Raw genomic sequence first — 26,856 nt, forward strand, 5'->3', positions numbered from 1 at the left:
GTTCCGTTAGCGTGGAACTGTTATGTGTTTGGGTCTTGTCCCCTGGTGAGAAGTGTGGCTGCCGTACCCTGGTTGTTAAAACGCAGCCGTATGTGTGTACGGCTGAGGTCATCCACGTGCTGTCATTTAGAATTAGAATGATAGGGTATGGACACACATGCCGAGCTAGCCATAAGTTTCCTCACCGGTAACTGAGAATGGAAGTAAACATTTTGCCTGTTCTGGGAATGTTCATTTTTGGGTTTTAAGACCATGAGGAAACCTGCAGAAAATGTATTGCTTAAGTACTGAAATTCCCACAGAAGAGCGTAGTTTCTTAATGTTCTCTGAACACTCTGAGAACATGACCTAAAATACACTGAACAAAAATATAAAACGCAACAATTTCTAAGATTTTACTAAGTTACAGTTCTTATAAAGGAAATGAGTCAACTGAAATAAATTCATTATGCTCTAATCACATGACTAGGAATACAGATATGCATCTGTTGGTCACAGATACCAAGCATGGATCAGAAAACCAGTCAATATCTGGTGTGACCACCATTTGCCTCATGCATGCAGTGCGACACATCTGCATCGCATAAAGTTGATCAGGCTGTTGTTGTGGCCTTTGGAATGTTATATTATAGTTTAATGTAATAGTTTAATGTAATACTATTATAGTGTAAATTTCAACTAGTATACAACTTTTATGGACAAACTACAACATATTAAGTTATCTATTCAAATAAGCCCCTAAATCGTACGTAATTTTCTTAACTTAAACTTGATGGGTAGGGTTTGGTCGGGCTTGCTTCTACCTCTCCCCCCGATTTGGTCCTGCCGTACACACGTACGCTATGGTCACAAGACGCAGGCCTTCTTATTGTCCCTAGAATGTATAAAAAAAAAAATATATTTTTATTTTATTTATTTCACCTTTATTTAACCAGGTAGGCAAGTTGAGAACAAGTTCTCATTTACAATTGCGACCTGGCCAAGATAAAGCAAAGCAGTTCGACAACATACAAAAACACAGTTACACACATGGAGTAAAACAACATACAATCAATGATGCAGTAGAAAAAAAATAAAAAATAAGACTATATACAATGTGAGCAAATGATGTGAGACAAGGGAGGCAAAGGCAAAAAAATGCCATGGTGGCAAAGTAAATAAAGTATAGCAAGAAAAACACTGGAATGGTAGATTTGTAGTTTGAAGAAAGTTCAGAGATAAAATATAAATAATATGGTGCAAAGGAGCAAAATAAATAAAATAAATAAATACAGTAGGGGAAGAGGTAGTAGTTTGGGCTAAATTATAGATGGGCTATGTACAGGTGCAGTGATCTGTGAGCTGCTCCGACAGCTGGTGCTTAAAGCCAGTGAGGGAGATAAGTGTTTCCAGTTTCAGAGATTTTTGTAGTTCGTTCCAGTCATTGGCAGCAGAGAACTGGAAGGAGAGACGACCAAAGGAGGAGTTGGCTCCAGGGGCGACCAGAGAGATATACCTGCTGGAGCGCGTGCTACAGGTGGGTGCCGCTATGGTGACCAGCGAGCGGAGATAAGGGGGGACCCCACCTAGCAGGGTCTTGTAGATGACCTGGAGCCAATGTGTCTGGCGACGATTATGAAGCGAAGGCCAGCCAACGAGAGCGTACAGGTCGCAGTGGTGGGTAGTATATGGGGCTTTGGTGACAAAACGGATGGCACTGTGATAGACTGCATCCAGCTTGTTGAGTAGGGTATTGGAAGCTATTTTGTAAATGACATCGCCGAAGTCGAGGATTGGTAGGATGGTCAGTTTTACGAGGGTATGTTTGGCAGCATGAGCGAAGGATGCTTTGTTGCGAAATAGGAAGCCAATTCGAGATTTCACTTTGGATTGGAGATGATTGATGTGAGTCTGGAAGGAGAGCTTACAGTCTAACCAGACACCTAGGTATTTGTAGTTGTCCACAAATTCTAAGTTAGAACCGTCCAGAGAAGTGATGCCGGACAGGCGGGCAGGTGCAGGCAGCGATCGGCTGAAGAGCATGCACCCAGTTTTACTTGTGTTTAGGAGCAGTTGGAGACCACGGAAGGAGAGCTGAATGGCATCGAAGCTCGTCTGGAGGGTTGTTAACACAGTGTCCAAAGAAGGGCCAGAAGTGTACAGAATGGCGTCGCCTGCGTAGAGGTGGACCAGAGACTCACCAGCAGCAAGAGCGACATCATTTATGTATACAGAGAAAAGAGTTGGCCCAAGAATTGAACCCCGTGGTACCCCCATAGAGACTGCCAGAGGTCCAGACAGTAGGCCCTCCGATTTGACACACTGAACTCTGTCAGAGAAGCAGTTGGTGAACCAGGCGACGCAATCGTTTGAGAAACCAAGGCTACTGAGTCTGCCGATGAGGATGTGGTGATTAACAGAGTCAAAAGCTTTGGCCAGGTCAATGAATACGGCAGCACAGTATTGTTTTTTTATCGATGGCGGTTACGATGTCGTTTAGGACCTTGAGCGTGGCTGAGGTGCACCCACGACCAGCTCTGAAACCAGATTGCATAGCGGAGAGGGTGCGGTGGGATTCGAAATGGTCGGTAATCTGTTTGTTGACTTGGCTTTCGAAGACCTTAGAAAGGCAGGGTAGGATGGATATAGGTCTGTAGCAATTTGGGTCAAGAGTGTCACCTCCTTTGAAGAGGGGGATGACAGCAGCTGCTTTCCAATCTATGGGAATCTCAGACGACACGAAAGAGAGGTTGAACAGGCTAGTAATAGGGGTTGCAATAATTTCGGCAGATAATTTTAGAAAGAAAGGGTCCAGATTGTCAAGCCCAGCTGATTTGTAGGGGTCCAGATTTTGCAGCTCTTTCAGAACATCAGCTGAATGGATTTGGGAGAAGGAGAAATGGGGGAGGCTTGGGCGAGTAGCTGTGGGGGGTGCAGTGCTGTTGAATGCAGTAGGGGTAGTTAGGTGGAAAGCATGGCCAGCCGTAGAAAAATGCTTATTGAAATTCTCAATTATAGTGGGCTTATCGGTGGTGACAGAGTTTCCTATCCTCAGTGCAGTGGGCAGTTGGGAGGAGGTGCTCTTATTCTCCATGGACTTTACAATGTCCCAGAACTTTTTAGAGTTGGAGTTGCACGAAGCGAATTTCTGTTTGAAAAAGCTAGCCTTGGCGTTTCTAACTGCCTGTGTGTATTGGTTTCTAACTTCCCTAAAAAGTTGCATATTGCGGGGGCAGTTCGATGCTAATGCAGAACGCCACAGGATATTTTTGTGTTGGTTAAGGGCAGTCAGGTCTGGGGAGAACCAAGGGCTATATCTGTTCCTGGTTCTAAATTTCTTGAAAGGGGCATGCTTATTTAAGATGGAGAGGAAGGCATTTTTTTTAAATAACCAGGCATCCTCTACTGACGGGATGAGGTCAATATCCTTCCAGGATACCAGGGCCAGGTCGAATAGAAAGGCTTGCTCGTTGAAATGTTTCAGGGAGCGTTTGACAGTGATGAGTGGAGGTCGTTTGACCGCTGACCCATTACGGGTGCAGGCAATGAGGCAGTGATCGCTGAGATCTTGGTTGAAAACAGCAGAGGTGTATTTAGAGGGCACGTTGGTTAGGATGATATCTATGAGGGTGCCAGTGTTTGCGGCTTTGGGGTTGTACCTGGTGGGTTCATTAATAATTTGTGTGAGATTGAGGGCATCAAGCTTGGATTGTAGGATGGCTGGGGTGTTAAGCATGTCCCAGTTTAGGTCACCTAGTAGCACGAGCTCTGAAGATAGATGGGGGGAAATCAGTTCACATATGGTGTCCAGAGCACAACTAGGGGCCGAGGGGGTCTATAGCAGGCGGCAACGGTGAGAGACTTGTTTTTGGAGAGGTGGATTTTTAAAAGTAGAAGTTCAAATTGTTTGGGTACAGACCTGGATAGCAGGACAGAACTCTGCATGCTATCTCTGCAGTAGATTGCAACACCGCCCCCTTTGGTCGTTCTATCTTGTCTGAAAACGTTGTAGTTAGGGATGAAGATTTCAGAGTTTTTGGTGGACTTCCTCAGCCAAGATTCAGACACAGCTAGGACATCCGGGTTGGCAGAGTGTGCTAAAGCAGTGAATAAAACAAACTTAGGGAGGAGGCTTCTAATGTTAACATGCATGAAACCAAGGTTATTACGGTTACAGAAGTCATCAAAAGAGAGCGCCTGGGGAGTAGGAGTGGAGGCAGGCACTGCAGGGCCTGGATTCACCTCTACATCCCCAGAGGAGCAGAATAAGTATGAGGGTACGGCTAAAAGCTATAAGAATTGGTCGTCTGTGACGTCCAGAATAGAGAGAAAAAGGAACAGGTTTCTGGGGGCGATAAAATAGCTTCAAGGTATAATGTACAGACAAAGGTATGGTGGGATGTGACTACAGAGGAGGTAAACCTAGGCATTTAGTGATGAGAGAGATATTGTCTCTAGAAACATCATTGAAACCAGAAGATGTCATAGCATGTGTGGGTGGAGGAACTGAGAGGTTGGATAAGGTATAATGAGCAGGGCTAGAGGCTCTACAGTGAAATAAGCCAATAAACACTAACCAGAACAGCAATGGAGAAGGCATATTGACATTAAGGAGAGGCATGCTTAGCCGAGTGATCAAAGGGTCCAGTGAGATTCAGACAGCTAGCCGGGCCATAGGTAGCAAGCTGGTGGAAGATGGGAGGGAGGTCTGTTTTTAGCCACCTCATGCGTTTCCGTCTGTGGGTTAGTGGGGTTCCGTGTGGAAGGGGGGGACCAGTCCAAGTTGGCAAAATAGTTAGTTAAAGTGGCCCAAGAAAAGTGTCCGATAGACCTATTCAGATCGCAGCCGAAAAGACAGCTAACGATTAGCGGGCCGCAGATGGGCGATCAGGTTACGTCGCGACGGAGGGGCCAGTTGGATAACTCCCTCGGGCAGATAACGTCGGTGGTCCAGTCGTGAAGACCCGATGGGGCTCCGCATCGGCAGTAAAACGGGTCAGGATAGGTGAGTTGTAGCCCAGGAGACACTTCAGCTGGCTAGCTCAGGAATAGCCCAGGAGTGGCTGACGGAACTCTTCAGCTGGCTAGCTCCGTAATAATGTGTGTTAATTCCGTGACCGACGTTGCCAATAGCTGCAAGATCCAGGTGTAAATGTCCAGAGCATGCGGTAGAAAATCGGGGAAAGGAGAGAGAATAGGTCCGGTATGCTCTGGTCTGAGTCGCGCTGTACAAAAACTGGCGATAGCTTTTCGAGCTAATGGATAGCTGAGGACAGCTAACCGTGGCTAGCTGAACTTCAACGTTAGCCAGTGAAAATGGCTAAACACTTGCTAGCTTCTGTTGTGGAATTCAGATGAGGTAAATAATACTTTCTTTGATTGTATTTGATTGATGTACCTGGTCCATTACATCAAGTTTAAGTTCATTTAAGAGAATTACATACGATTTAGGGGCAGGTAGTAGGCTAACGTTGGGGTACTTCAACTTCCAGTTTATGCTCTCGGATGTAGAAATTCAAATTTATAGCTTTCGACAGCAATACGCTATCATACTGAACAAGCTTACAGAGGCTAGCACTGGAGTAATATGATCAAATGCTTGGGTTCTAGTCAGGATTCTAGTTTAAACTGAAGTTTATTTATTGCTTAATCCACCTAGCCGGGGAGTACCACATTTCAGTGGTCTAATAAAGAAGTGACAAAAGCATGAATTAGCTTTTCTGCATAATTTTTGGTCCTCCAATAATCGGCATCGCTGTTGAAAAATCATAATCGGTCGACCTCTAGTTAGGACATCTCCTTTGTGCATGACAAGTTATTTTTCCAACAATTGTTTACAGACAGATTATTTCACTATATCACAATTCCAGTGGGTCAGAAGTGTACATATACTAAGTTGACTGTGCCTTTAAACAGCTTGGAAAATTCCAGAAAATGATGTCATGGCTTTAGAAGCTTCTGACAGGCTAATTGACATCATTTGAGACAATTGGAGGTGTAGTTGTGGATGTATTTCAAGGGCCTACCTTCAAACTCAGTGCCTCTTTGCTTGACAGCATGGGAAAATCAAAAGAAATCAGCGAAGACCTCAGAAAAAAAAAATGCAGACCTCCACAAGTCTGGTTCATCCCTGAGAGCAATTTCCAAACGCCCTGAAAGTACCACATTCATCTATGCAAGTATAAACACCATGGGACCACGTAGCCGTCATGCCGCTCAGGAAGGAGACGCGTTCTGTCTCCTAGAGATGAACATACCTTGGTGCGAAAAGTGCAAATCAATCCCAGAACAGCAGCAAAGGACCTTGTGAAGATGCTGGAGGAAACAGGTACAAAAAAGTGTATATATAAGTTCTTATTGTCAAAGTAAATAACATGATGCTGCCACCAGTGTGTTTCACAGTTGGGATGGTGATCTTCGGCTTGCAAGCCTCCCCCCTTTTTCCTCCAAACATAACGATGGTAATTATGGCCAAATAGTTCCCCAAGAAATACAATCTTTGTTCCCATGTGCAGTTGCTAACCGTAGTCTGGCTTTTTTTAATGGCGGTTTTGGAGCAGTGGCTTCTTCCTTGTTTTACTGTGTGGCTCAGTTGGTAGAGCATGGTGTTTGCAACACCAGGGTTGTGGGTTCGATTCCCATGGGGGATCAGTATGGGGGGGAAAAAAATGTATGAAATGTATGCATTCAATACTGTAAGTCGCTCAGGATAAGAGCGTCTGCTAAATGACAAAAAGAAGTGTATATATATATAAAACTATATAATAAATAAATATATAACAAAAGTTGACACCAACTTATTCAAGGGTTTTACATATTTTTGTACTATTATCTACATTGTAGAATAATAGTGAAAACAAACTATGAAATAACACATGGAATCATGTAGTATCCCCTCAAAAAATTATATTTGTGGAAATCTGTCCTTTGGTCTGTAGTCCAATTTGACATTTTTGGTTCCAACCACCGTGTCTTTGAGACACAGAGTAGGTGAACGGATGATCTTTGCATGTGTGGTTCCGCTGTGAAGCATGGAGGAGAGGGTGTGATGGAGAGGGGGGTGCTTTGCTAGCGACAATGTCAGTGATTTATTTCAAATTCAAGGCCCACTTAACCAGCATGGCTACCACAGCATTCTGCAGCGATACACCATCACATCTGGTTTGGGCTTAGTGGGACGATCATTTGTTTTTCAACAGGACAATGGCCCAAAACACACCTCCAGGTTGTGTAAGGGCAATTTGACCAATGATGAGAGTGATGGAGTGCTGCATCAGATGACCTGGCATCCACAAATCACCCGACCTCAACCCAATGGAGATGGTTTGGGATGAGTTGGGCTGCAGAGTGAAGGAAAAGCAACCAGCATGTGGGAACTCCTTCAAGACTGTTGGAAAATCATTCCTCATGAAGCTGGTTGAGAGAATGCCAAGAGTGTGCAAAGCTGTCAAGGCAATGGGTGGTTACTTTGAAGAATCTAAAATATAAAAATGTATTTTGATTTGTTTAACATTGTTTTGGTTACTACACGAGTCCATGTGTTATTTCATAATTTTGATGTCTTCACTATTATTCTACAGTGTAGAAAATAGTAAAAAAATAAATAAAGAAAAACCCTTGAATGAGTAGGTGTCCAAACTTTTGACTGGTACTGTATATAAAAAAAGTTAATGCAGTTACTTAAACAGCTGTATCATTAGATCCGTAGCACATATTTGAATAGCGGAGGAGTAGATGTCCAACTTGTTGGGAAAGTGGTCAACATTTTAGTTTTTTATTAAAAAGTTGAAGAAATGTCTGGCACGGTTAGTTAAACAACTATCGTTTGATCGGTATAAGTTATTTTTTTCAGAGTTCTCATTTGAAAAGCAGAGAAGTAGATCTCATACGCTCTAACTCTTAGTCTCAATTGTTGGCAGCGGTCAAAGTAGTGGGTGTGTCAATTGTTGCATTTACCGTGAATGTAAATGTTCGGAGTTATGTCACAATTGGTAGATTTTTTTTTAAAGTTGAAAATATGTACAAAAGCAACTCAATCCAGACTAGTCTTCACGTTAAAGTTTCAACGGCGTTTCTAGCTTAAACGGTGTAAGAGGAGTTGAGTACTAAATAATAACTATAAGAAGTATGTCGAAGCTATAAAGTGGGGACATTTGCTTTACAAGCCCCATTAATAATGAAAGATAAGAATACCAACATAAGGTGGTAGTGAGCTAGCAGTAACCATGGGATGACTAACGCCACATGACAATACCAAGGAGTAAGAAGGGTCCTCCATTGTGTGGGCAGCGCTCTTGGAGCTGACGTCTATTGGCCAGCTGGGTCCGAATCGTTATCAGAGGGGAGGATTGGCTGACTGCATCAAAACAGCTGGGAGAAATTTGGTCAGACACTAAACTTGTCCTTAGATTTATTTCCCCTTGAATCAGAAAGTTTTTCCTTCCTGAATGCACACACTCTTGCATACGCACACCAGCTATATTACCAGATGGATACTTTGCTAAGCTCTCCAAGAAAAAGGTAGAAGATAGTGGTTGACATAATCAAAGCACCTTGTATGGAAACCACTATGCTCTGATGGAATGTATGGTTACGGTACAGAAGCTAGGCAAACGGGGTCATAAAACAAAGGCCGCTAGCCCATGCAGAAAATGGATGAACATCGGCCCTAAGAAATCTGTACAGAGATGGGAGCCACTCAAAGGGCAGCATGGAGTTTCCGACTGCACTACACAGATGTCAAGAAGAGAAGCATCTTCTGGAGTCGAGCTCAAGAGGCCATTGTCAGAGCAAAGGGAGGAAATGAAGAGTAACATAAGTGAGTGTAGTAGCAGGGTTGAAGTCAAATCAAAGCTAAAGCAAAGATATGCAGCCAGCTCAGCCCAACTTCATAAGTCATGACGACAACAACCTTTCAAGAACCAAGCCTCTAATCTCGAATTCATTGAAAATACACTTTAGTTCTCAGATTCCTTAGAAAGTCAATATAAAAAGAGGAAACAGCAATAGTTTGTTGGAATAAGATACCATAGTAAAATATATATAAAAAGACATAGCACCACCTCTTGGTGAACATTTTAAATGACAGTGATCATGAGTCTCATGATCATATACTGATCTTGCTCAGTTAGCAAAGAATGACAAGTTCAGACAAACTGTCCTTTCAAAACAAGCCAGTCCTACCTACCTGACATCTTCTAGATCACCTTTTCAAAGTATAGCACTGACTGTACTGGTGAATTTAGCTGACTGCTGTTATGGTGACAGACCAGAGAGTTAGCAAATAACAAAATTATGGACTCAATATTTTATGATGAATTAAGTTAAAATGTATCTATATGGCTTGGATAGGCTCTCCTTCAGTATCATATGAAAACAGTTTCCCAGCATCCTTTCTTGCCAATTATTATAAAATCACTGTGAAGGAATTTTCAGAAGAGGCATTTCCCCAGACCTGCTGTGTGTGGATGTCAGAGTTTAAATTAAAACAATAAGCATCTCCACTATACTGACGATTAGTTATACTCCAACAGCGCTCCGTATTCTTTTATAAATTGTATTCATTTGCAGCTCTTTTTAAACTTCTCTCACGCCTTTGAACCTCAGGACAGCGTATCCATCTTGTGAAATATGTGTATACAGACATACAAACAGCTTGGTAGTGTGACATTGTGCATGCTGATTAATTACATTGCTATTACACTCCACTTTACATGAGTGACACTGACCTTTAACCATCAGAGAGTCTAAGATGGTTGGGGGGGCTACTAAGTTATGGAATTGTTTTAAGAAGGTCAGTTAGCCATTTGATATTCTAAGACCCTTTGAAGTATAAGATAAAAAAAAAAAAAATGTAAGTTGCAGAAAATTTTTGGGTGCCTTACTGCTATTAGCCCATACAAATGCATTGAATAACAGATTCACTACATGGAACAGATTCCCCCTAAAATAGGAAGTTTGTTTTGAAGTGGTTGTACTATATCTGAGAGATGCAAGAAAGATCAGGAAACTTTTTTTAACACCATATTTTTGGCATTAAAACATTCTCATTATAAACTTCCATTAATTTTTCTCAACTGGTACCGAGGGACCTTCAGACGAGTACATGTTCGTGAGAGTCATCTTTCCAGAGGTGTCATAGTTTGTAGGGCAAACCGTTCTGACGCTACAGACGATTTTGTGAGAAGACCGATTTTCGGGATGTCTCATGATCTGACAAACACCGCTCTAGCTCTGTCACCACAGATGCAGCGGATTTTTTTAAATGGAGATTTTTGTATTATGCTAATTAAAACAAAGCAGATACAATTCAAACTAAATATTTTATTATATCACATCAAAAACATTTGCCTCAATCACATTTACCTAATATTTGTGCAACACTAATCAGGTTTCCATCCAACCTTGTGAGTAAAGTACAGGTCTGAAAAAAAATAAAAATGTATTAAAAAATAAAAAAAGTCATGACAGGCCTGATGGAAACAGAAAATTGTAATTTTTTTTTTTACTTAAGCGAGAAATATCAGTGGAAATGCATTTGAGCAAATACTGATAAAATAACAATCATATCGAAGTAAACTTGAGTCACACAATGATATGTGAGGTTATCCCACTACAACTCGTCGGGAAAGCATGCAGTTTATTAGTCTACAGATTAAGTAAATTATGACTTCACAGGGAGGTGAAAGTGCATGGTGATGAGCTTGATGCTTGTCTGCTGTTTGACAAATAAAAATTCTCCCTCTTTTGATTATAATAATCTCATCATGTAAGCTATACGTGCACTAGAGGACACGTGACAATACAAGACTGGGCACACTCGGAATACAACTCAACATTTGTGAGAACCATCATTACAGTTAAATGCGATAAACACATTTAACTTGCTTTTTTATTTGGTACTTGGGAATCTAACCGCATAAGGTATTTTTATGTGCACTGTCATCACGCACAGCAACAAGTCAATTTGATGGAAACATCTCGTGGGAAAATGCACATTGTTCTAATGCCGATTTTAGAATACTCGCATGAAAATCTGTCGCCAATTGGATGGAAACCTAGCTATAGTCGGACAAACAAACAGCTTTACAGACTGAATATGCTCTCTGGTACGGTATACAGCAGCCATCTTCATTTGGGTTAAGAGGGTATTTTGTGCGCTCTTAAGGTAGTAAGGTCTGCGGGGGTAAGGTTTGGGGCAGGAAGGAAGAGCCAGTGTGTGTGTGTTCTGAGGGGGAAATGGTCTACTTTTTGGCGGCCTGGAGGCGCTCGCTCACGTTCTCCCAGTTGATGACATTCCAGATGGCTTTGACGTAGTCGGGTCGGACATTCTTGTACTGTAGATAGTAGGCGTGCTCCCACACATCAATACCCAGCAGGGGGACCAGACCTGGGGAGAAAAAAAAATAATAATTAAGTAAAATCATTCAACAGTAACTTAACTAGGCATACAGTGCCTTCAGAAAGTGTTCATACCCTTTGACTTACACATTTTGTAGTGTTAGACTGAATTCAAAATGGGTTAAACTGATTTGTATTATCACCCATCTACACACAACAGTGAAATCATGCAAATGTATTAAATGAAAAGCAAAATAATTTACATAGAGTACCAGTCAAAAGTTGACACACCTACTCATTCAAGGGTTAATTATTTTTACTTTTCTCTACACTGTAGAATAGTGAAGACATCAACATTATGAAATAACACATATGGAATCATGTAGTAACCCCAAAAAGTGTTAAATCAAAATACATTTTATATTTCAGATTCTTCAAAGTAGCCACCCTTGCCTTGACAGCTTTGCACACTCTTGGCATTCTCTCAACCAGCTTCACCGGGAATGTTTTTCCAACAGTCATAAAGGAGTTCCCACATATGCTGAGCACTTGTTGGCTGCTTTTTCTTCGCTCTGCAGTCCAACTCATCCCAAACCATCTCAATTGGGTTGAGATCGGGTGATTGTGGAGGCCAGGTCATCTGATGTAGCACTCCATCACTCTCCTTGGTCAAATAGCCCTTACACAGCTTGGAGGTGTGTTGGGTCATTGTCCAGTTGAAAAACAAATGATAGTGAAAACCATCAAACCTCTGTGCTTCACGGTGGGAACCGCACATGCGGAGATCATCCATTCACCAACTCGGCGTCACAAAGACATGGTGGTAACTCGAAATGACAACGACAAGGTTCCAGTTTAACAAAGTTTCCTATACCGTATGAACACACTACAAGGTAGCCATTGCACTCTAGGCTAGGTCCATCAACGAACTGACTTCCTGCGCAGGCGCACTCTTGACTGAGTGATAGCCCCGTAATAACAGAAATATAGGGATACTTAAAACATGAACTTAACAGTTGGAACCAAAAATCTGAAATTTGGAGAGACCAAAGGACAGATTTCTACCGGTCTAATGTCCATTGCTTGTGTTTCTTGGCCCAAGCAAGTCTCTTCTTATTGGTGTCCTTAAGTAGTGGTTTCTTTGCAGCAATTCGACCATGAAGGCCTGATTCACGCAGTCTCTGAACAGTTGATGTTGGGTTGTGGCTGTTACTTGAACTCTGAAGCATTTATTTGGACTGCAATTTGAGGCTGATAACTCTAATGAACATATCCTCTGCAGCAGAGGTAACTGCGTCTTCCTTGCCTGGGACGGTCTTCATGAGTGCCAGTATTATAGGACTTGATGGTTTTTGCGACTGCACTTCATGAAACGTTCAGTTCTTAAAATATTCCGGATTGACTGACATCCATGTCTTAAAGTAATGATGGACTGTCGTTTCTCTTTGCTTATTTGAGCTGTTCTTGCCATAACATGGACTTAGTATTTTAACAAATCTTCTGAACACCACCCCTACCTTGTCACAACAACTGGTTGGCTCAAACGCATTAAGGAAAGAAATTCCACAACTTAACAAGGCACACCTGTTAATGGAAATGCATTCCATGTGGCTACCTCGTGAAGTTCGTTGAGAGAATGCCAAGAGTGTGCAAAGCTGTCAATGCAAAGGGTGGCTACTTTGAAGAATCTCAAATATATTTAGATTTGTTTCACACTTTTTTTAGTTAACACACATGGAATCATGTAGTATTTCATAGTTTGATGTCTTCACTATTTTTCTACATTGTAGAAATAGTAAAAATACAGAAAAACTCTTGAATGAGTAGGTGAGTCAAAACTTTTGACTCGTATTTTAAGTATTCACACTCCCGAGTCAATACTTTGTAGAAGTGATTACAGCTGTGAGTCTTTCTGGGTAAGTCTAAGAGCTTTCCACACCTGGATTGTGCAACATTTGCGCATTATTCTTTTCAAATTTCTTCAAGCTCTGTAAAATTGGTTGTTGATCATTGCTAGACAACCATTTTCAGGTCTAGCCATAGATTTAAGTAGATATGAGTAAAAACTAACTCAGCCACTCAGGAACATTCAATGTATTTTTGGTAAGCAACTCCAGTGTAGATTTGGCCCTGTGTTTTAGGTTATATTCCGGCTGAAAGGTGAATTAATTTCCCAGTGTCTGGTGGGAAGCAGACAACCAGGTTTTCCTCCAGAATTTGTACTGTGTTTATATCTATATTCCATTATTTTTTTTTATCCTGAAGAAGTCCCCAGTCCTTAACAGTTACAAGCATACCCATAACATTATGCAGCCGCCACTATGCTTGAAAATATGGAGAGTGGTACTCAGTAATGCATTGGATTTGCCCAAAACATAACACTTTGTATTTAGGACAACAACAAAAAACTTTAGTGCATTGTTGCAAACAGGATGCATGTTTTGGAATATTTTTATTCTGTGGAGGCTTTCTTTTCACTGTCAATTAGGTTAGTATTGTGAAGTAACTAGAATGTTGTTGATCCATCTTCAGTTCTCCAATCACAGCCATTAAACCCTAAAACTGTTTTAAAGTCACTATTGGCCTCATGGTGAAATCCCTGAGCGGTTTCCTTCCTCTCCGGCTTCTGAGTTAGGAAGGATGCCTGTATCTTTGTCGTGACTGGGTGTATTGATACACCATCCAAAGTATAATTAATATGCTCAAAGGGATATTAAACGTCTGCTTTTTAATTTATTTATTTTTTAAACCCATCTACCAATAGGTACCCTTCTTTGCCAGGCATTGGAAAACCTTCCTAGTCTTTGTGGTTGAATCTGTTTAAAATTGACTGCTCAACTGAGGGACCTTACAGTCAGACAAAGACATACATACACCCACACATAAGAGAGAGAGACATGCACACAGTTGAAGTCGGAAGTTTACATTCACTTGGGTTGGAGTTATTAAAACTTGTTTTTCAACCACTCCACAAATTTCTTGTTAACAAACTATAGTCTTGGCAAGTCGGTTAGGACATCTACTTTGTGCATGACACAAGTAATGTTCCAACAATTGTTTACAGACAGATTATTTCACACACACACACACACCACTATCACAATTCCATTGGGTCAGAAGTTTACATACACTAAGTTGACTGTGCCTTTAAACAGCTTGGAAAAATTTCAGCTTTTAATTTTTAGTTAATTTGTAAACATTTCTCAAAACATAATGCCACTGACATTATGGAGCATTGTGTGTAGACCAGTGACAAAAACATCTCAATTTAAGGTCTGAATTTAAAGTGGATTAACACAACAAAATGTAGAAAAAGTCAAGGGGTGTGAATACTTTCTGAAGGCACTATGTCATTGACAGTGATGCAAATGTATACGAATAGTAGAATTATACCATACTTTTATTTTGAAGGCTAACCACAAAGTCCACTATTGTGGCTAATTCTTATTGTGGCTAGCTTCACAGATGGTCCAACCACCATTAATCAAATAACAACTTTTTTAAATAAGGGTTATTTTAGATGACACCTAGATTGTTGTTTTTCTATGTTTTTGGGGAAGAACATTGTTTGCATCCATGAGCTAGCTATCTTTATGACCATCTGTTTCACAGTAACATCAGTCTAGTTAGGAAATGAATTGCAATCTAACAAATGAACGCATATGCTTACCACATTTTTAGTTATGGCATTCAAAAATGTGTTTTGAATGCGCGAGACAACTTTACCAGCATCATAGCACACATATCGATGAATAGTTGTGACATATGAAATACACATTGATTACACTATCACTCGTAATAACTATGTAACAAATGTATGAACACATTCAATTGTGACGTGCAGTCATATTCAGGTCTTGATTGGTCAAAGTGTTATTTGACACGACAGTGTTATTTTACATGCATCTTTTTTTGACACGCAAAGACCCAAACGGCGTTCCATAGAAATCCTGGTTGAGAATGAAACTGAACAACGAAACAGCACAGCAAGTAAGTGAAAGAAATAGGTTTTGATTATGTTTCACTGGTAATGGGAACATAGGTAAATGCCAACAAAATAACTTTTTGGTCAGTGTGGTGTGTGTGACCTTTATTTAACTAGCCAAGTCAGTTAAGAACAAATTCTTACTTACAATGTCGGCCCAGACGACGCTGGGCCAATTGGGACTCCCAATCACGGCCAGATGTGATACAGCCTGGATTCGAACCAGGGACTGTAGTGACACCTCTTACACTGAGATGCAGTGCTTTAGACCGCTGCGTCCATGTGTGTGTTAACTATTTAACTGTACTAGAATGCTTAAAAAGGCCGCAAATATTTTAAATATTGGTATGGGATTTTTTGGCAAGGAAAATATCGGAAACGGACAAAAATGTAATAGGTGCATCACTACTGTATGTCATTCACAGGCACTGTACCCTTGTTTGAGCCCCAGACAGACATGAACAAGATAACATAACAGTACTGGGACCTAGCCAGTAGCCACTGACCTGTGGTTCCCTGCAGTGGGTCTTGATTAGGGCAGGCTGTGATACGGAGCTTCCCGCTCTCCTTGTCGAAGCCCAGCCAACCCCAGCCTGAGCCCTGGACCGCCACAGTGGCGGCAGACATCTTGTCCTTCAGTGCCTGGAAGGAGCCAAAGTCACGGTTGATGGCCGCTGCCAGCTCACCTGTGACAGGATGGACAAACAAAGAATGATCAGACTGATGAATTACATACAAGTTTCCAATGGGTTGCCCATAAGAACAATTTAGCAAATTCAGGAAAGAGTCTGAATTGAAAATGCAAGTGGAACATATAGGCCCTAGTTGCTACTTTCCCACAAATTGTATAAACCCGTGATAGTTACAAATTATAATATACAACGTGTGAAGAATAGTTCAAGTGAAAAATTAGGGGAAAGAAGTTTCTCAAACTGCTGCTTCAAACTCCCAATTGTGCTGCTCACCATGTAGTCTTGAGAGGCCTTCTAAATCTGGAAGTCTGGAGAACTTCAGTATTGGATTTTACGTTTCAATGGGCACAGTGGCTGTTAACACTTGGATTTGATTGGCTCTGCATACATATGACATTTCCCCTCAGGAGAGGCATGTCCTATTTGTTTTGTCCACGTCTCTTTTGTTACCGGGTCGGAAACAATTTTGTAGCCTATGCTGCATTATTTTTGGGATCTTATGCTAGCTAGCTTGATGCAAGTCAGAAAAAAATCTTATACCACCTCTGTTCGGAGCTCCACCCACGCAAAATAGTGGATTGGTTTGTGGCAACAAGTCACTAGTTTCCATCTAGACTCCACCCCTACTTAGCTTCTTCCTACCAAAAACTACCCCAGGCTTTTGAACAACGAGAGAGAAGCCTGGTGTCCGAGGCTACTCACCCTGTGGTTCTCCACCGCCATTTGGGGAGAGGTTTGTCCAGAAGATGGTGTGGTTGATGTGGCCTCCTCCATTAAACCTTAGAGCAGGCTGGAGAGAAACCTGTGCTGTCACATCACCTGAAATACACCACATGTACACATGCAGGTAAAGGATTGGCTACACACTACAAGTGTAAATACAGGACAGGTATGCATTTATGGCTCAATTAAATGTTCAAAAAGGAACCTCATCCATGAACTACACAATCCCTAATATCACCACTTTTTGTAAATCACTAAGGTCTTAAGCAGCAGGCTTTCCTCTCACCTTTGGCCAGTGCCTCCTGGTACTTCTCCTCTGTGACGTTGAGGTTGTTAACGTAGGTGGCGTGGTGCTTGCTGTGGTGGAGCTGCATGATCTCTGCGTTGATGTGGGGCTCCAGGGCTCCATAGTCATAGGTCAGGTCAGGGAGCGAGTGCTTCCATCTGGCTGCCACCGTGCCCAGGACTGGGCTCACGGTGGCAGCACACCTAAAGCCGCCAGGAAATAGAGTTATGTCAATGTCATTCAAGTCCGTGGGAAATGTTATCAAGCATAAGCAGTAAAACTGTTTTCAGCTCAACCAGTAATGGTTGCTGCAAGCCAGCTTCCATTTAGAAGCAGCTCATGGCCCCAGCTGACAGTCTGGGAAGAGGTTGGATTAGTTAGGGAGAGTTCACAGGGTCAAATTCTCTCTGATTTTAGAGTCTTGCACAATTGACCGGAATTTCTGGGGGGGGGGGTCTACCGTATCATTCACAACATTTGTCTAAGATTAACAAGCTACTTGAGTTGAGAATAGATAGCAACTTGCTCTAGTCCTGGCAGATGAGATAAATATGAAGTTGCCTGTTGCGGCCTGGGGAAGGTGTTGAGTTGTCAAGTCAAGGCCTGACTCATGATGCTGTCTATTACAAACAAGGCAATAAACACAAGTGTCAAAATAATGGCAGGGTATATAGCTAATATTGACAACTTTTACGCATACTTGTTCGCCGACCACATGCACAAGTAAGACCATTTCTGCTTACCAACTTGTTGAAACAGTTTGTTAAACGAAGAGATTACTGTCAGTAATTTCTGAATTGCCAGTAACACGCTGGGTAATGCTGATCGTTATATGGGAGTAGCTAGCTACTTACTAGTAACTATTAAAAGGTAACTACTAACACAAGCTAACTAAACAACTATAACTAACAATCCTCATGTAAAACTAACAACGTAACAATAGCAACATTCGTCTGTTATTGCCCTTCATCGTGTATACATCATGGCTTGTTACCGAATGGATAACTTCATTGCATTTTGTAGTTTTACCTGCGCACTTGACCCACTCTGCTTAGCATGCTCATGTTTCTTCACACCGTTCACCGTTCAGAATAGAAGTAGAACTGCCCTTGAAATTCAACATCACTGTTAGAAGATACCACATCAATACGTGGGGGTGGCATCGGAAACGTATTTATTTATACAAACACATTTTACTACAAACCGTATACAAGGCAAACATTATTTGTACTGTATACTTACGATAACGTTTAGTGCAAAAGGGATTAGCTACGTTGTGCAAAATAAAAACATTTCGAGCGTTAGAACACATTCCCCCCCCATTCTATATCATAGTTCCACCCATCCCATTTGCTTCCGGATGGCCTTGACTTTTTTTTTTACCCAAGCTGCATTTCTCACGTTTAGCAAACTTGACAGGTGAACTCTTGTATTAATGCCTGGTTGACATTTTAAAACAATATTGTTTAATGTTACTTTAAAGCAGAATTCAACTGATTACACTTCAACACATCTAACTTTCCAGCTAGCCAACTAATGACAGGAACCTATAGCAAAACGTAGAGTAATGCATGTTGTGGATCCCGTTTTTTAGCATTTTCCGAAGATGTTGAAAAACTATTTATCTGACTAGTTCAAAACATGTTTAATCTAAATGGTTTGGATGGATAGTAATTGAAATGTATGTTATTCTGTAGTGACAAAGTTAGCTAGCCTAACATATCTGATAAGCATCATGTGAACTCAGCCCGCCCCTTCAGCACTGTAGCAAGTAGAGAGCTATGATGCGCTGCTGTGGTTGCCATCGTCTCTCGGATGATGGCGGCGACACCGAATCCCTACCGTGGCGAATTCGAATAACAATGATTAAGTTAGAAACCTATTAAAATCAGATTGTAACGTTGCATATTAGTACTAAGGCGTTAAACACATACTGGTTTCGAATATTGAAGGAAACGGGTCCGGTAAGTGTTCATTTGCGGCAGGGTTTTGCGAATACGACTCCGCGAAAGGAAGAGGAACGCTAATTTTGCAGGGGGAGAGTCTGGAGTCTCTTCTTTCTCCGCCATTTTGTGACAACAAGAAGCAGAACACGATAATCGACAGGTAGCTAACGTTAGCTGAACATATTTGGTAAAACAGTTTAAGGCGATGCACATTTTATACATTTATTTGAGATCATCCTTAAAAGTAGGTACCACATCGTTAGACTGAATTCCAAGGTAGCTCGTAAGTCTGACGTGGGCCAAATGTGAGGTGTTAGTTATTTTGTTTTCTTGTCGAGACATGCTAATGTAACAGTTGGCTGGCCATTGCGTATTATCCTGCCAATAAATGCTTTAAAATTTAACAAACACAAATGAATGTTATTGCTATCACGTTTATCGATTATAACATAAAGAATCGGAGTTGTAATAGAAGTCCGTTTTTAACTAGGTAGCGTTAGGTGGCTAAACGTAACGTTAGCCAGTTAAGCTAGTATAGTAGCAAACTAGCTAATATTTCGTGTTGTGGATTTGCACTCTGTTAACATGGGAGATGCATGTGGACTAGCTAGCTAACGTTAGAACTAAAGCAAACAAAGAGAATGGATGAGACTGACACATGCACATTCAAATATTTGAATACTTCAAGTTTACTAGCAACTGCAGCTAGTTGGTTTATTATGGTAACAATAGCAATTTCGCTAGCTAGTTAACGTAATCATTTTAGAGAGAACCTAAAAACATGCCACTTTTTATGCAGCCCCGACCGGACGTGACTTTTTCGCAGTAGGTCAGAAGAACTAGCTAAATGTTATGGTTAGCGAAAATGTTCTCTAAACCATTATTTTATACCTCAATGCTCCTAGCCAGTTACGAAAAGTAACTTCCAGAATATTTGCTTGATCTGTTGTAGCAACTCATGTATCATGAATGGCTTGCTCTTGAAACTTCCACTCAATTAATTGGTACTTTTACTTCCCTTTCAGAGCTCAGAATGACAAATGAGGAACCTCTTCCAAAGAAGGTGAGAGGGCGCCTCTATTTGTTAACCAAGATTCCAGTATTGACAGTTATATGCAGCTAAAGCCTTTTACTTGCTGACTCTTTCCCATCTTCATTCAGGTTCGCCTCAGTGAATCTGACATGAAGACCCTGACCAGAGAGGAACTGTGTGTGAGGTAAATAGATAACACTACTGTAGATGGAGGAGGGTGGGATGATTGTTTCTGTTTGGATGTGATAACAAGTGTGTTCATGTTTATTATTGGTTCTTTAGGTGGAACCAACATGAAGCCTACGTCCAGATCCTGGAGGCAAAATATGCTGATCTGAATTGTAAGTGCTCCAAACAATGTAGGCCTTCTCCAACATTTTACCAAGTCATCATTCAATAGAATAAAAGTGTCAGCTGTTGATAGGAAAGGATTATCCTATGTTTTTAGTGGTAGGCTTTGGTTATCAGTTTTGCATTTTAGAAGAACAAATACCCACATGTAACACCTTTTTTAAGTTTGTTTTTGTTTAGGTGTTGATGGCTCCTTTTCAGTTGACACAGGTTAACTGTGCCTTGTTTCTCTCCACTCACCGTCTCAGCGAATGATGTGACTGGGCTGAAGGAGTCTGAGGAGAAGCTGAAGCAGCAGCAGCAGGAGGCGTCACGCAGGGAGAACATCCTGGTCATGCGGCTCGCTACCAAGGAGCAGGAAATGCAAGAGTGTACAGTAAGTATCCCACTGCAATACTTCCTGCTGTTTTTCTAAGTGAGGGGACTGGGGGATATGTAGGCCTATTTTAGTAACAAACTGTTTGTCACGCAGTAGACCTCAACCTTTTGGATACAAGCGTAGGTATTGACCTTAGTCTAAGTCCTATTCCCAAGCTGCGCTGGGAAAGGGGGGTACAGTATAGCAGAGTTTCCACCTTATCAATGGTTTGTCAATAGTTTACTCCTCCCTGCTCGCCCCAAGTCTTTAGTGTCATACTCCTGATGGAAACAAAATAACACTAGAACCAACATTAACATAAACACTGGCCACTAGGGCTGGGAATTGCCAGGGACTTCACGATACAATATTATTGCGATACTTAGGTGCGGATACAATTTGTATTGCGATTCTCACGATTCTATTATTTTTATTGCGATTCGATGTTCAAAACATATTGCTTACCATATGTCTGCTGCAGAGGGACAAGAGTCTTGAAAACTAGTTTTGATCAGTCATGGAAATAAGTGCTGAAAACATATTGACTCCCTATTTAAAAAGATGACGGAGAACAAGCTATGAAGTAACTAGTTTTAGTGCTGGTACAGCCAAGTAGCGCAAAATAATATTACGATATTGTCAAAATGATACAATATATCGTAAAAGAATGTTTAAAAAATGATATCCCTAATATGTAACTGTATCGAATTTCCCCCCCCCCATATCACTACTGGTGACAATGTGAAGCCTTACTTGTCAGACCTCTCACTCTCTGAATGACTGCATAGCAGCTCACCCAACAGCAAATGCCATTCCTTCTGTCAGGCAACTGAGTTCAATCAAACTGACTCGGCTAGTTGGGTGCATAAAATGTTACGCAGAGTTATAGTGTACAAGATGAGTCCAGTCCCACACTTAGGCTAATCATCCCAAAGCTGTCTTTTACGCTGTAGTTTAACAGGAAGGTGTCTTTTGAAGGCAATAACTTACTTTCAATAATGATTTACAAAGTTCGGTAAATAACGTGTAAGCAAGACTTTGTTCAGCTACAGTAATGGGGACTGCTTTTATAGCTCAGTCAATGTGTTTTTGTTAACTTTCAGAAGCTTAAGGAGGGATTTTCTAAGTTGAGTTTATGTGCTTGTGCCTTTATTGACACTTATCTCTTTCAACCTGCAGACCCAGATCCAGTACCTCAAGCAAGTACAGCAACCCAGTGCCGCCCAACTGCGGTCATCCATGGTAGACCCGGCCATCAACTTATTTTTCCTCAAAATGAAGGGTGAACTGGAACAGACTAAAGACAAACTGGAGCAGGCCCAAAATGAACTGAGTGCCTGGAAATTTACACCAGATAGGTAAAGACAATCAAAATAACCCCCCCTCCTCCCACCCCCACAAAAAAAGTCAAGACCTCCTCACACCCCCCCACCCCCACTGCAGGCATGCAGGAATCATGGTGGGGGGGATGGCTGAGAAATGCTGTACTCACCACAAGACTCAGACTTTACCAAAAACACAAAAAACAAACTGCCATCCATGTTTTGTGTACTCTTTTACTGTCCCCCAGCTACATATCACATAATCTAAACTGAATGAAAAAAAAACAGTATGGTCAGGTGACACTTGTGTTTCAGCTCTCTCATCCCCCCCCTCACCGTCCAGGGGCCCTGAAGGAGTCGGGACTGTTCCTGAAGAGGTGGTCACGTCCGACACGGATATGCCCCCCACCCTCCCTCTCTCAGCCCAAGCCAGACAGTTGCCTTATTAAATGGGGGGGGGTTGTTATGGTGGCGATTGAGGCAGTCTTGGGCAAACTGCCGGAGCAGGGAGAGCACCCTTAGCCTAAATAACCAATTGAACATTTAAAGACAATGCCCCGCTAGCTAAAGACATTTAAGTGGAAAACGCCACACCCATACCCACTAGTGCTCCTGAGACTCTAAGACTCTTGGACAAATTGTAGAATACAATGAAAATACTGTGGGAAAGGTTCTAGGATAAACTGTAAGACTTTGTAGGGAGGAGCCAGTAGAATGTTTAAGACTCTGGGGGAGGAGCCAGACCCTCAGTCCAGAATTGACTATGGTTAAGGCGTGCGTGAGCGGGGGTCTGATTGCCTGTGTCTTTGAGCATGGGCCCACATACGGGTAGAGTGTATTTACATGTTTTATTTTTGAGTTGCCTCTTATGTTTCTGTTTCATTTACTTTCCTCTTTTTGGTTCTCTTAAATACTCTTGCACTGCAGTGTGTCAGACATTTGCTCTGTTCGATTTGGTGACCTTGGAAAAAAGAACATCCCGTAGGCTACATTATTTTGACGCTCGATGTTTCCAAATTGTTCATTGTAAAACGTACACACTGCAGTTGGTGCTTGAGTGATATTTTCTCATAATGATTACAAATGTGTGAAACAAGTAATGTTACCACTTCATGAGAATGTATTTATTCAGTCCAATATGATATTGTTCTTTGTGTATTTATGTTGTTGACCTCACACTCCCTCCCCCCTAGCAACCGTAAACCTTTTTTTGGTTGGGGGGTGGGGGGGTCAATTCCAGTTGACATTTTACGGATGTAATTAATTGGGGAAATTGTAATTTATCGGCAATATGCAATTCATTGATTTGGTTTTTCAATTTTAAACAGAGCAATAAACAGCCTATATCCCGCCTTGGATATCTGGCCATCAATATAGTTACAACACTCGTGGTGGGAACAACCCCTAAAATTACTATTATGCTGTACTCACCACAAGACTCCAGCAATGATGGGTATGATCCATTGGAAGTAGTTTTCTTAAAAGAAGCAACATTTTACGTTGTTGATGGCAAGCAAGAAGAGTTGATAGCCCTTGACCTTTTCAGGTAGCAACCAGAGTAACACAATTGTGTGTTTTGTAATCTTTTAGACTTCAAATCCACTATCAGCTGCTCATTCAGTTTCTCCTAAGAATGTCTGGTTTTTATTTTTCCAATACCTGGCTAACGTCATTCTATTGATGGTCAAAAATACTTGTTTCGATGTGGTAAAGCTGAATGCAACATCCTTGTCAGACAATGCATTGTTGTCAAGTATTACGAAATGTAATCTCAAATCTCATCAGTTGCCTCTCACAGTTCATTTTCAGTAGTATGATTTTCACAAATGCTTCTGGAACCAGTGTCCAAGCTGCTGTGTTTTTAGGAAGTATCTATAGTCTGTTGCGACATGCAGTGTTCCTAGGTTTCAAGTGATGTGGTGACTTCTGAAGTTGATTTCCCTGGCTGCCATGGTACCTCTGAAATGTCAATGCAATTTAAGCATGTGTTTTCCTTGTTTAAAAGAGTCAGCATAGGATGTTTTGCAGTGGTTAGTGCATTATTACCTCAGGTGACCTTGTCCAAGGTGCTGACTGAGTAATACTCACACCAGTAGAAGCTGGTCGGTTGTGACAGACTAGGATTTCTTTGGGTCTAATTTGCTGTTGAAAGTACAATTTGGGTGTGTAGAAACCAAATGTACGGTTGCTGAAATTGGGTACTTTAACTTGGTTCTCATCCTGCTGACTGTGTAGGTGCCCACCTGTAGTAGTAAAATATGCATAGGGGTACTCAAAAGGTAAAGGTACTGCTGCTGCATAAGTGTTTTATCGGAATGTGCATCTATGCTGTTGTTGCTGGTATCCTTTGCGAAGTCCAAATGGTCTCCGGTATCTATCTATAACTGTACTACTTTGGAAAATGGAAACTTGCTGTATGGATAGGCAAGATTCATAGTGTTAGTGGATGGGTGGGGACGGTGGTGTTCCATGTCTTATTTTTATTTTATTTTTAAATGCAGTCATTCTGCACATATCAGAAGATCTCAATGTGGTACCTGCAATGTTAAACACCTCTCCAAGCAATGTGAGGTGATCTGATCATCTACAGAGCTTGACTGCATAAATTATAACCTGGAACACCACCATAGTGACCACCTAGTTAGGTCACTGGACTGATTGGGCTGCCCTTGCCTGAGGGTGGCATTTGGCTGTGCCCTGGTTCATTGTGTGATGTGAGGCCTGTCTCCCTTGCAGCCAGACGGGGAAGAAGCTAATGGCCAAGTGCCGGATGCTGATCCAGGAGAACCAGGAGCTGGGGAGGCAACTGTCCCAGGGACGTATCGCCCAGTTGGAGGCAGAGCTGGCCCTGCAGAAGAAGTACAGCGAGGAGCTCAAGAGCAGCCAAGACGGTGAGAACACAACAGCCCACCTCCATCTATTCAGACCTGGGTTCAAATAGTATCCATAAAAAATGTAAGCTTTAAATGTTACATTTCAGCACAATGAACACCCATGTGTGCTTTGTAGCTCCCCAGGTTATTAATCTGCTACAGTAAAGTGTGGTCTGTAACCTCTGCATTGGAGAAGCTATATTCTCCCCTGTGTGTATTCAGCAGACCTGTACATTCAGATGCAGGAGCTTTTGTTAAGGCATTTGTTAGACATGTTTCTAATATTCAGTGTATTTTCCTCCGGGCAAAAAAAAATAAATGTTTGCCTTCATTTACCTGGGGCTGTCTTTCTTTCTTGAACCTGACTGCGTCCGATCTCCCTGTATTCTGACCTGTGGCTTTGTCCGTTTTCATCCCTCCCAGAGTTGAACGATTTCATCATCCAGCTGGATGAGGAAGTAGAGGGCATGCAGAGCACCATCCTGGTCCTCCAGCAGCAGCTCAGGGAGACCCGTCAGCAGCTCTCCCAGAACCCAGCTCAGGCTGCCTCCGCTGGGGCAGGCCCCAGCAGGACTTCACCCTCCGCCGAGCCCCCCAGCCAGCCCGAGCAGCCCTCCGCCCAAGCTGGGAAAGACTGCGGAAGGGTCTCCAACGGACCAAGCAATGGCAGCTCGTCCTCCCAGAGGGGTGCGGCGACCACCCCCAGCCTGTACCGCGAGGTCAGCAGCACAGAGGAAGACTTTCCCCCGTCCCCCATGGTCTCCAGCCCCGGTGAGGGCGAGACGAAACTCTCCAACCACTCAGAGGAGGCAGCGGGGGGCCAGACTGGTGGCGGTGCAGGGGGTACAGCAGCAGGGGGGTTCGGGAGCCAGCTGAGCACAGGGTATGAGAGCGTGGACTCCCCGACGGGCAGCGAGACGTCCTTGACGCAGCACTCGAACGACACAGACTCCAACACCGACCCCCACGAAGACAAGTCTGCCCCGGTAGTCAAGGGCAACAGGACTGCGGGGTCGCGGCAGGCTCAGAACGGCCTGAGCGCGAGCGGTGGCACAGTTTTGTAATGTACTTTATAATAACACGTAATTTGTCTTTTTCTTTTTATACGAGACACAAACGCATAGTTGGTAACACAGAACTGCTGTCCAGAACTTTTTCTCCTCTCCTTTGCCTATCGTGATACCTCTTCCACAAGTTAAAGAAAATAATTGCATTGCTAAACAGGAACATTACGTGAAATTAATTAATGTATGTGCATATGACTTGAGTTTTGTATGATTCAAGCTAGATCTTTTTTTCTTTGGTCTCTTGGTTATTTGAACATGTAGATTGATAACATTCTTGTTTGAACTCTTGACAAACTCAAATGATCAAGCATCTGGTGTTGTAGTCATGCTCAATAAAAGTCAAACCACAGTTCACTTTAGTAGCTTTGCAATGTTAAAGGATGTTATCTTTTAGATGTTGACTTTTATTTTTTTTAATCCTTGGCAAAATACATTTCTGTTTGACAATGTGTGTAGCTTCTACGCAATGTACCTTGTTGAATTCATTATTCTGACTTCCATCCTTCTCATGTACTGACCAAATATCAATAAAGACTTTTAATATGATAGTGATTTGGATTTTTCTTCTCCCTCTGACCATATGTAAAGCCTTTCTCAAATTAAATCAAAATGTATTTCCTATATTCTAGTGAAGCAGATGGTTATCAAGTTCATTAGTCAAATACAGTATTCCGACCCCTTAACTTTTTCCACATTTTGTTACGTTACAGCCTTATTTTAAAATTGATTAAATAAAACATTTCATCCACACAATACCCCATAATGACAAAGCGAAAACAAGTTAGTTGACATTTTTGCAAATGTATAAATAAAATCCGGTACCTTATTTACATAAATATTCAGACCGTTTGCAATGAGACACAAAGTTGAGCTCAGGTGCATCTTGTTTCCATTGATCATT

The 26,856-nt window shown here is 41.9% G+C and overlaps 2 protein-coding genes across 5 annotated transcripts; one reads left to right on the top strand and one right to left on the bottom strand.

Moving 5' to 3' along the window:
- Window positions 1-10,282: 10,282 nt before the first annotated feature.
- Window positions 10,283-18,131, bottom strand: sod2 (superoxide dismutase 2, mitochondrial). Its single transcript, XM_014145196.2, has 5 exons — window positions 18,035-18,131; window positions 17,006-17,208; window positions 16,699-16,815; window positions 15,811-15,990; window positions 10,283-11,368 (listed from the first exon to the last, which is right to left on the bottom strand). Exons 1-5 carry the CDS (start codon window positions 18,067-18,069, stop codon window positions 11,223-11,225), a joined length of 681 nt encoding a protein of 226 aa, XP_014000671.1. The 5' UTR covers window positions 18,070-18,131; the 3' UTR covers window positions 10,283-11,222.
- A 632-nt stretch (window positions 18,132-18,763) lies between these two features.
- LOC100194790 (WT1 associated protein) lies at window positions 18,764-26,501 on the top strand. 4 transcript variants are annotated; one of them, XM_014145169.2, is made up of 8 exons: window positions 18,764-18,969; window positions 19,977-20,014; window positions 20,113-20,168; window positions 20,267-20,325; window positions 20,584-20,711; window positions 21,873-22,051; window positions 24,752-24,906; window positions 25,312-26,501. In XM_014145169.2, the coding sequence occupies exons 2-8, from the start codon at window positions 19,985-19,987 to the stop codon at window positions 25,950-25,952; spliced, it is 1,248 nt and encodes a 415-aa protein (XP_014000644.1). In that variant the 5' UTR covers window positions 18,764-18,969; window positions 19,977-19,984; the 3' UTR covers window positions 25,953-26,501. The 4 variants fall into 4 exon arrangements, with proteins under 4 accessions (XP_014000644.1, XP_014000643.1, NP_001133291.1 ...); XM_014145168.2 differs by having other exon boundaries at window positions 18,776-19,195; NM_001139819.1 differs by having other exon boundaries at window positions 18,817-19,111.
- The last annotated feature ends 355 nt before the right edge of the window (window positions 26,502-26,856 follow it).

Source organism: Salmo salar, chromosome ssa15 (assembly GCF_905237065.1).
Source record: "Salmo salar chromosome ssa15, Ssal_v3.1, whole genome shotgun sequence".
Classification (NCBI taxonomy): domain Eukaryota; kingdom Metazoa; phylum Chordata; class Actinopteri; order Salmoniformes; family Salmonidae; genus Salmo; species Salmo salar.

Bases quoted from the DNA above. Each gene is read 5' to 3' on its own strand.
- sod2 (XM_014145196.2), bottom strand. From the start codon at position 18,069: ATGAGCATGCTAAGCAGAGTGGGTCAAGTGCGCAG. The intron at 16,816-17,005 runs GTGAGAGGAAAG...GGTGTATTTCAG, and splicing joins CCAGGAGGCACTGGCCAAAG to GTGATGTGACAGCACAGGTT. The intron at 15,991-16,698 runs GTGAGTAGCCTC...ATCCTGTCACAG, and splicing joins TGGCGGTGGAGAACCACAGG to GTGAGCTGGCAGCGGCCATC.
- LOC100194790 (XM_014145169.2), top strand. From the start codon at position 19,985: ATGACAAATGAGGAACCTCTTCCAAAGAAG. The intron at 22,052-24,751 runs GTAAAGACAATC...TCTCCCTTGCAG, and splicing joins TGGAAATTTACACCAGATAG to CCAGACGGGGAAGAAGCTAA. The intron at 24,907-25,311 runs GTGAGAACACAA...CATCCCTCCCAG, and splicing joins GCTCAAGAGCAGCCAAGACG to AGTTGAACGATTTCATCATC.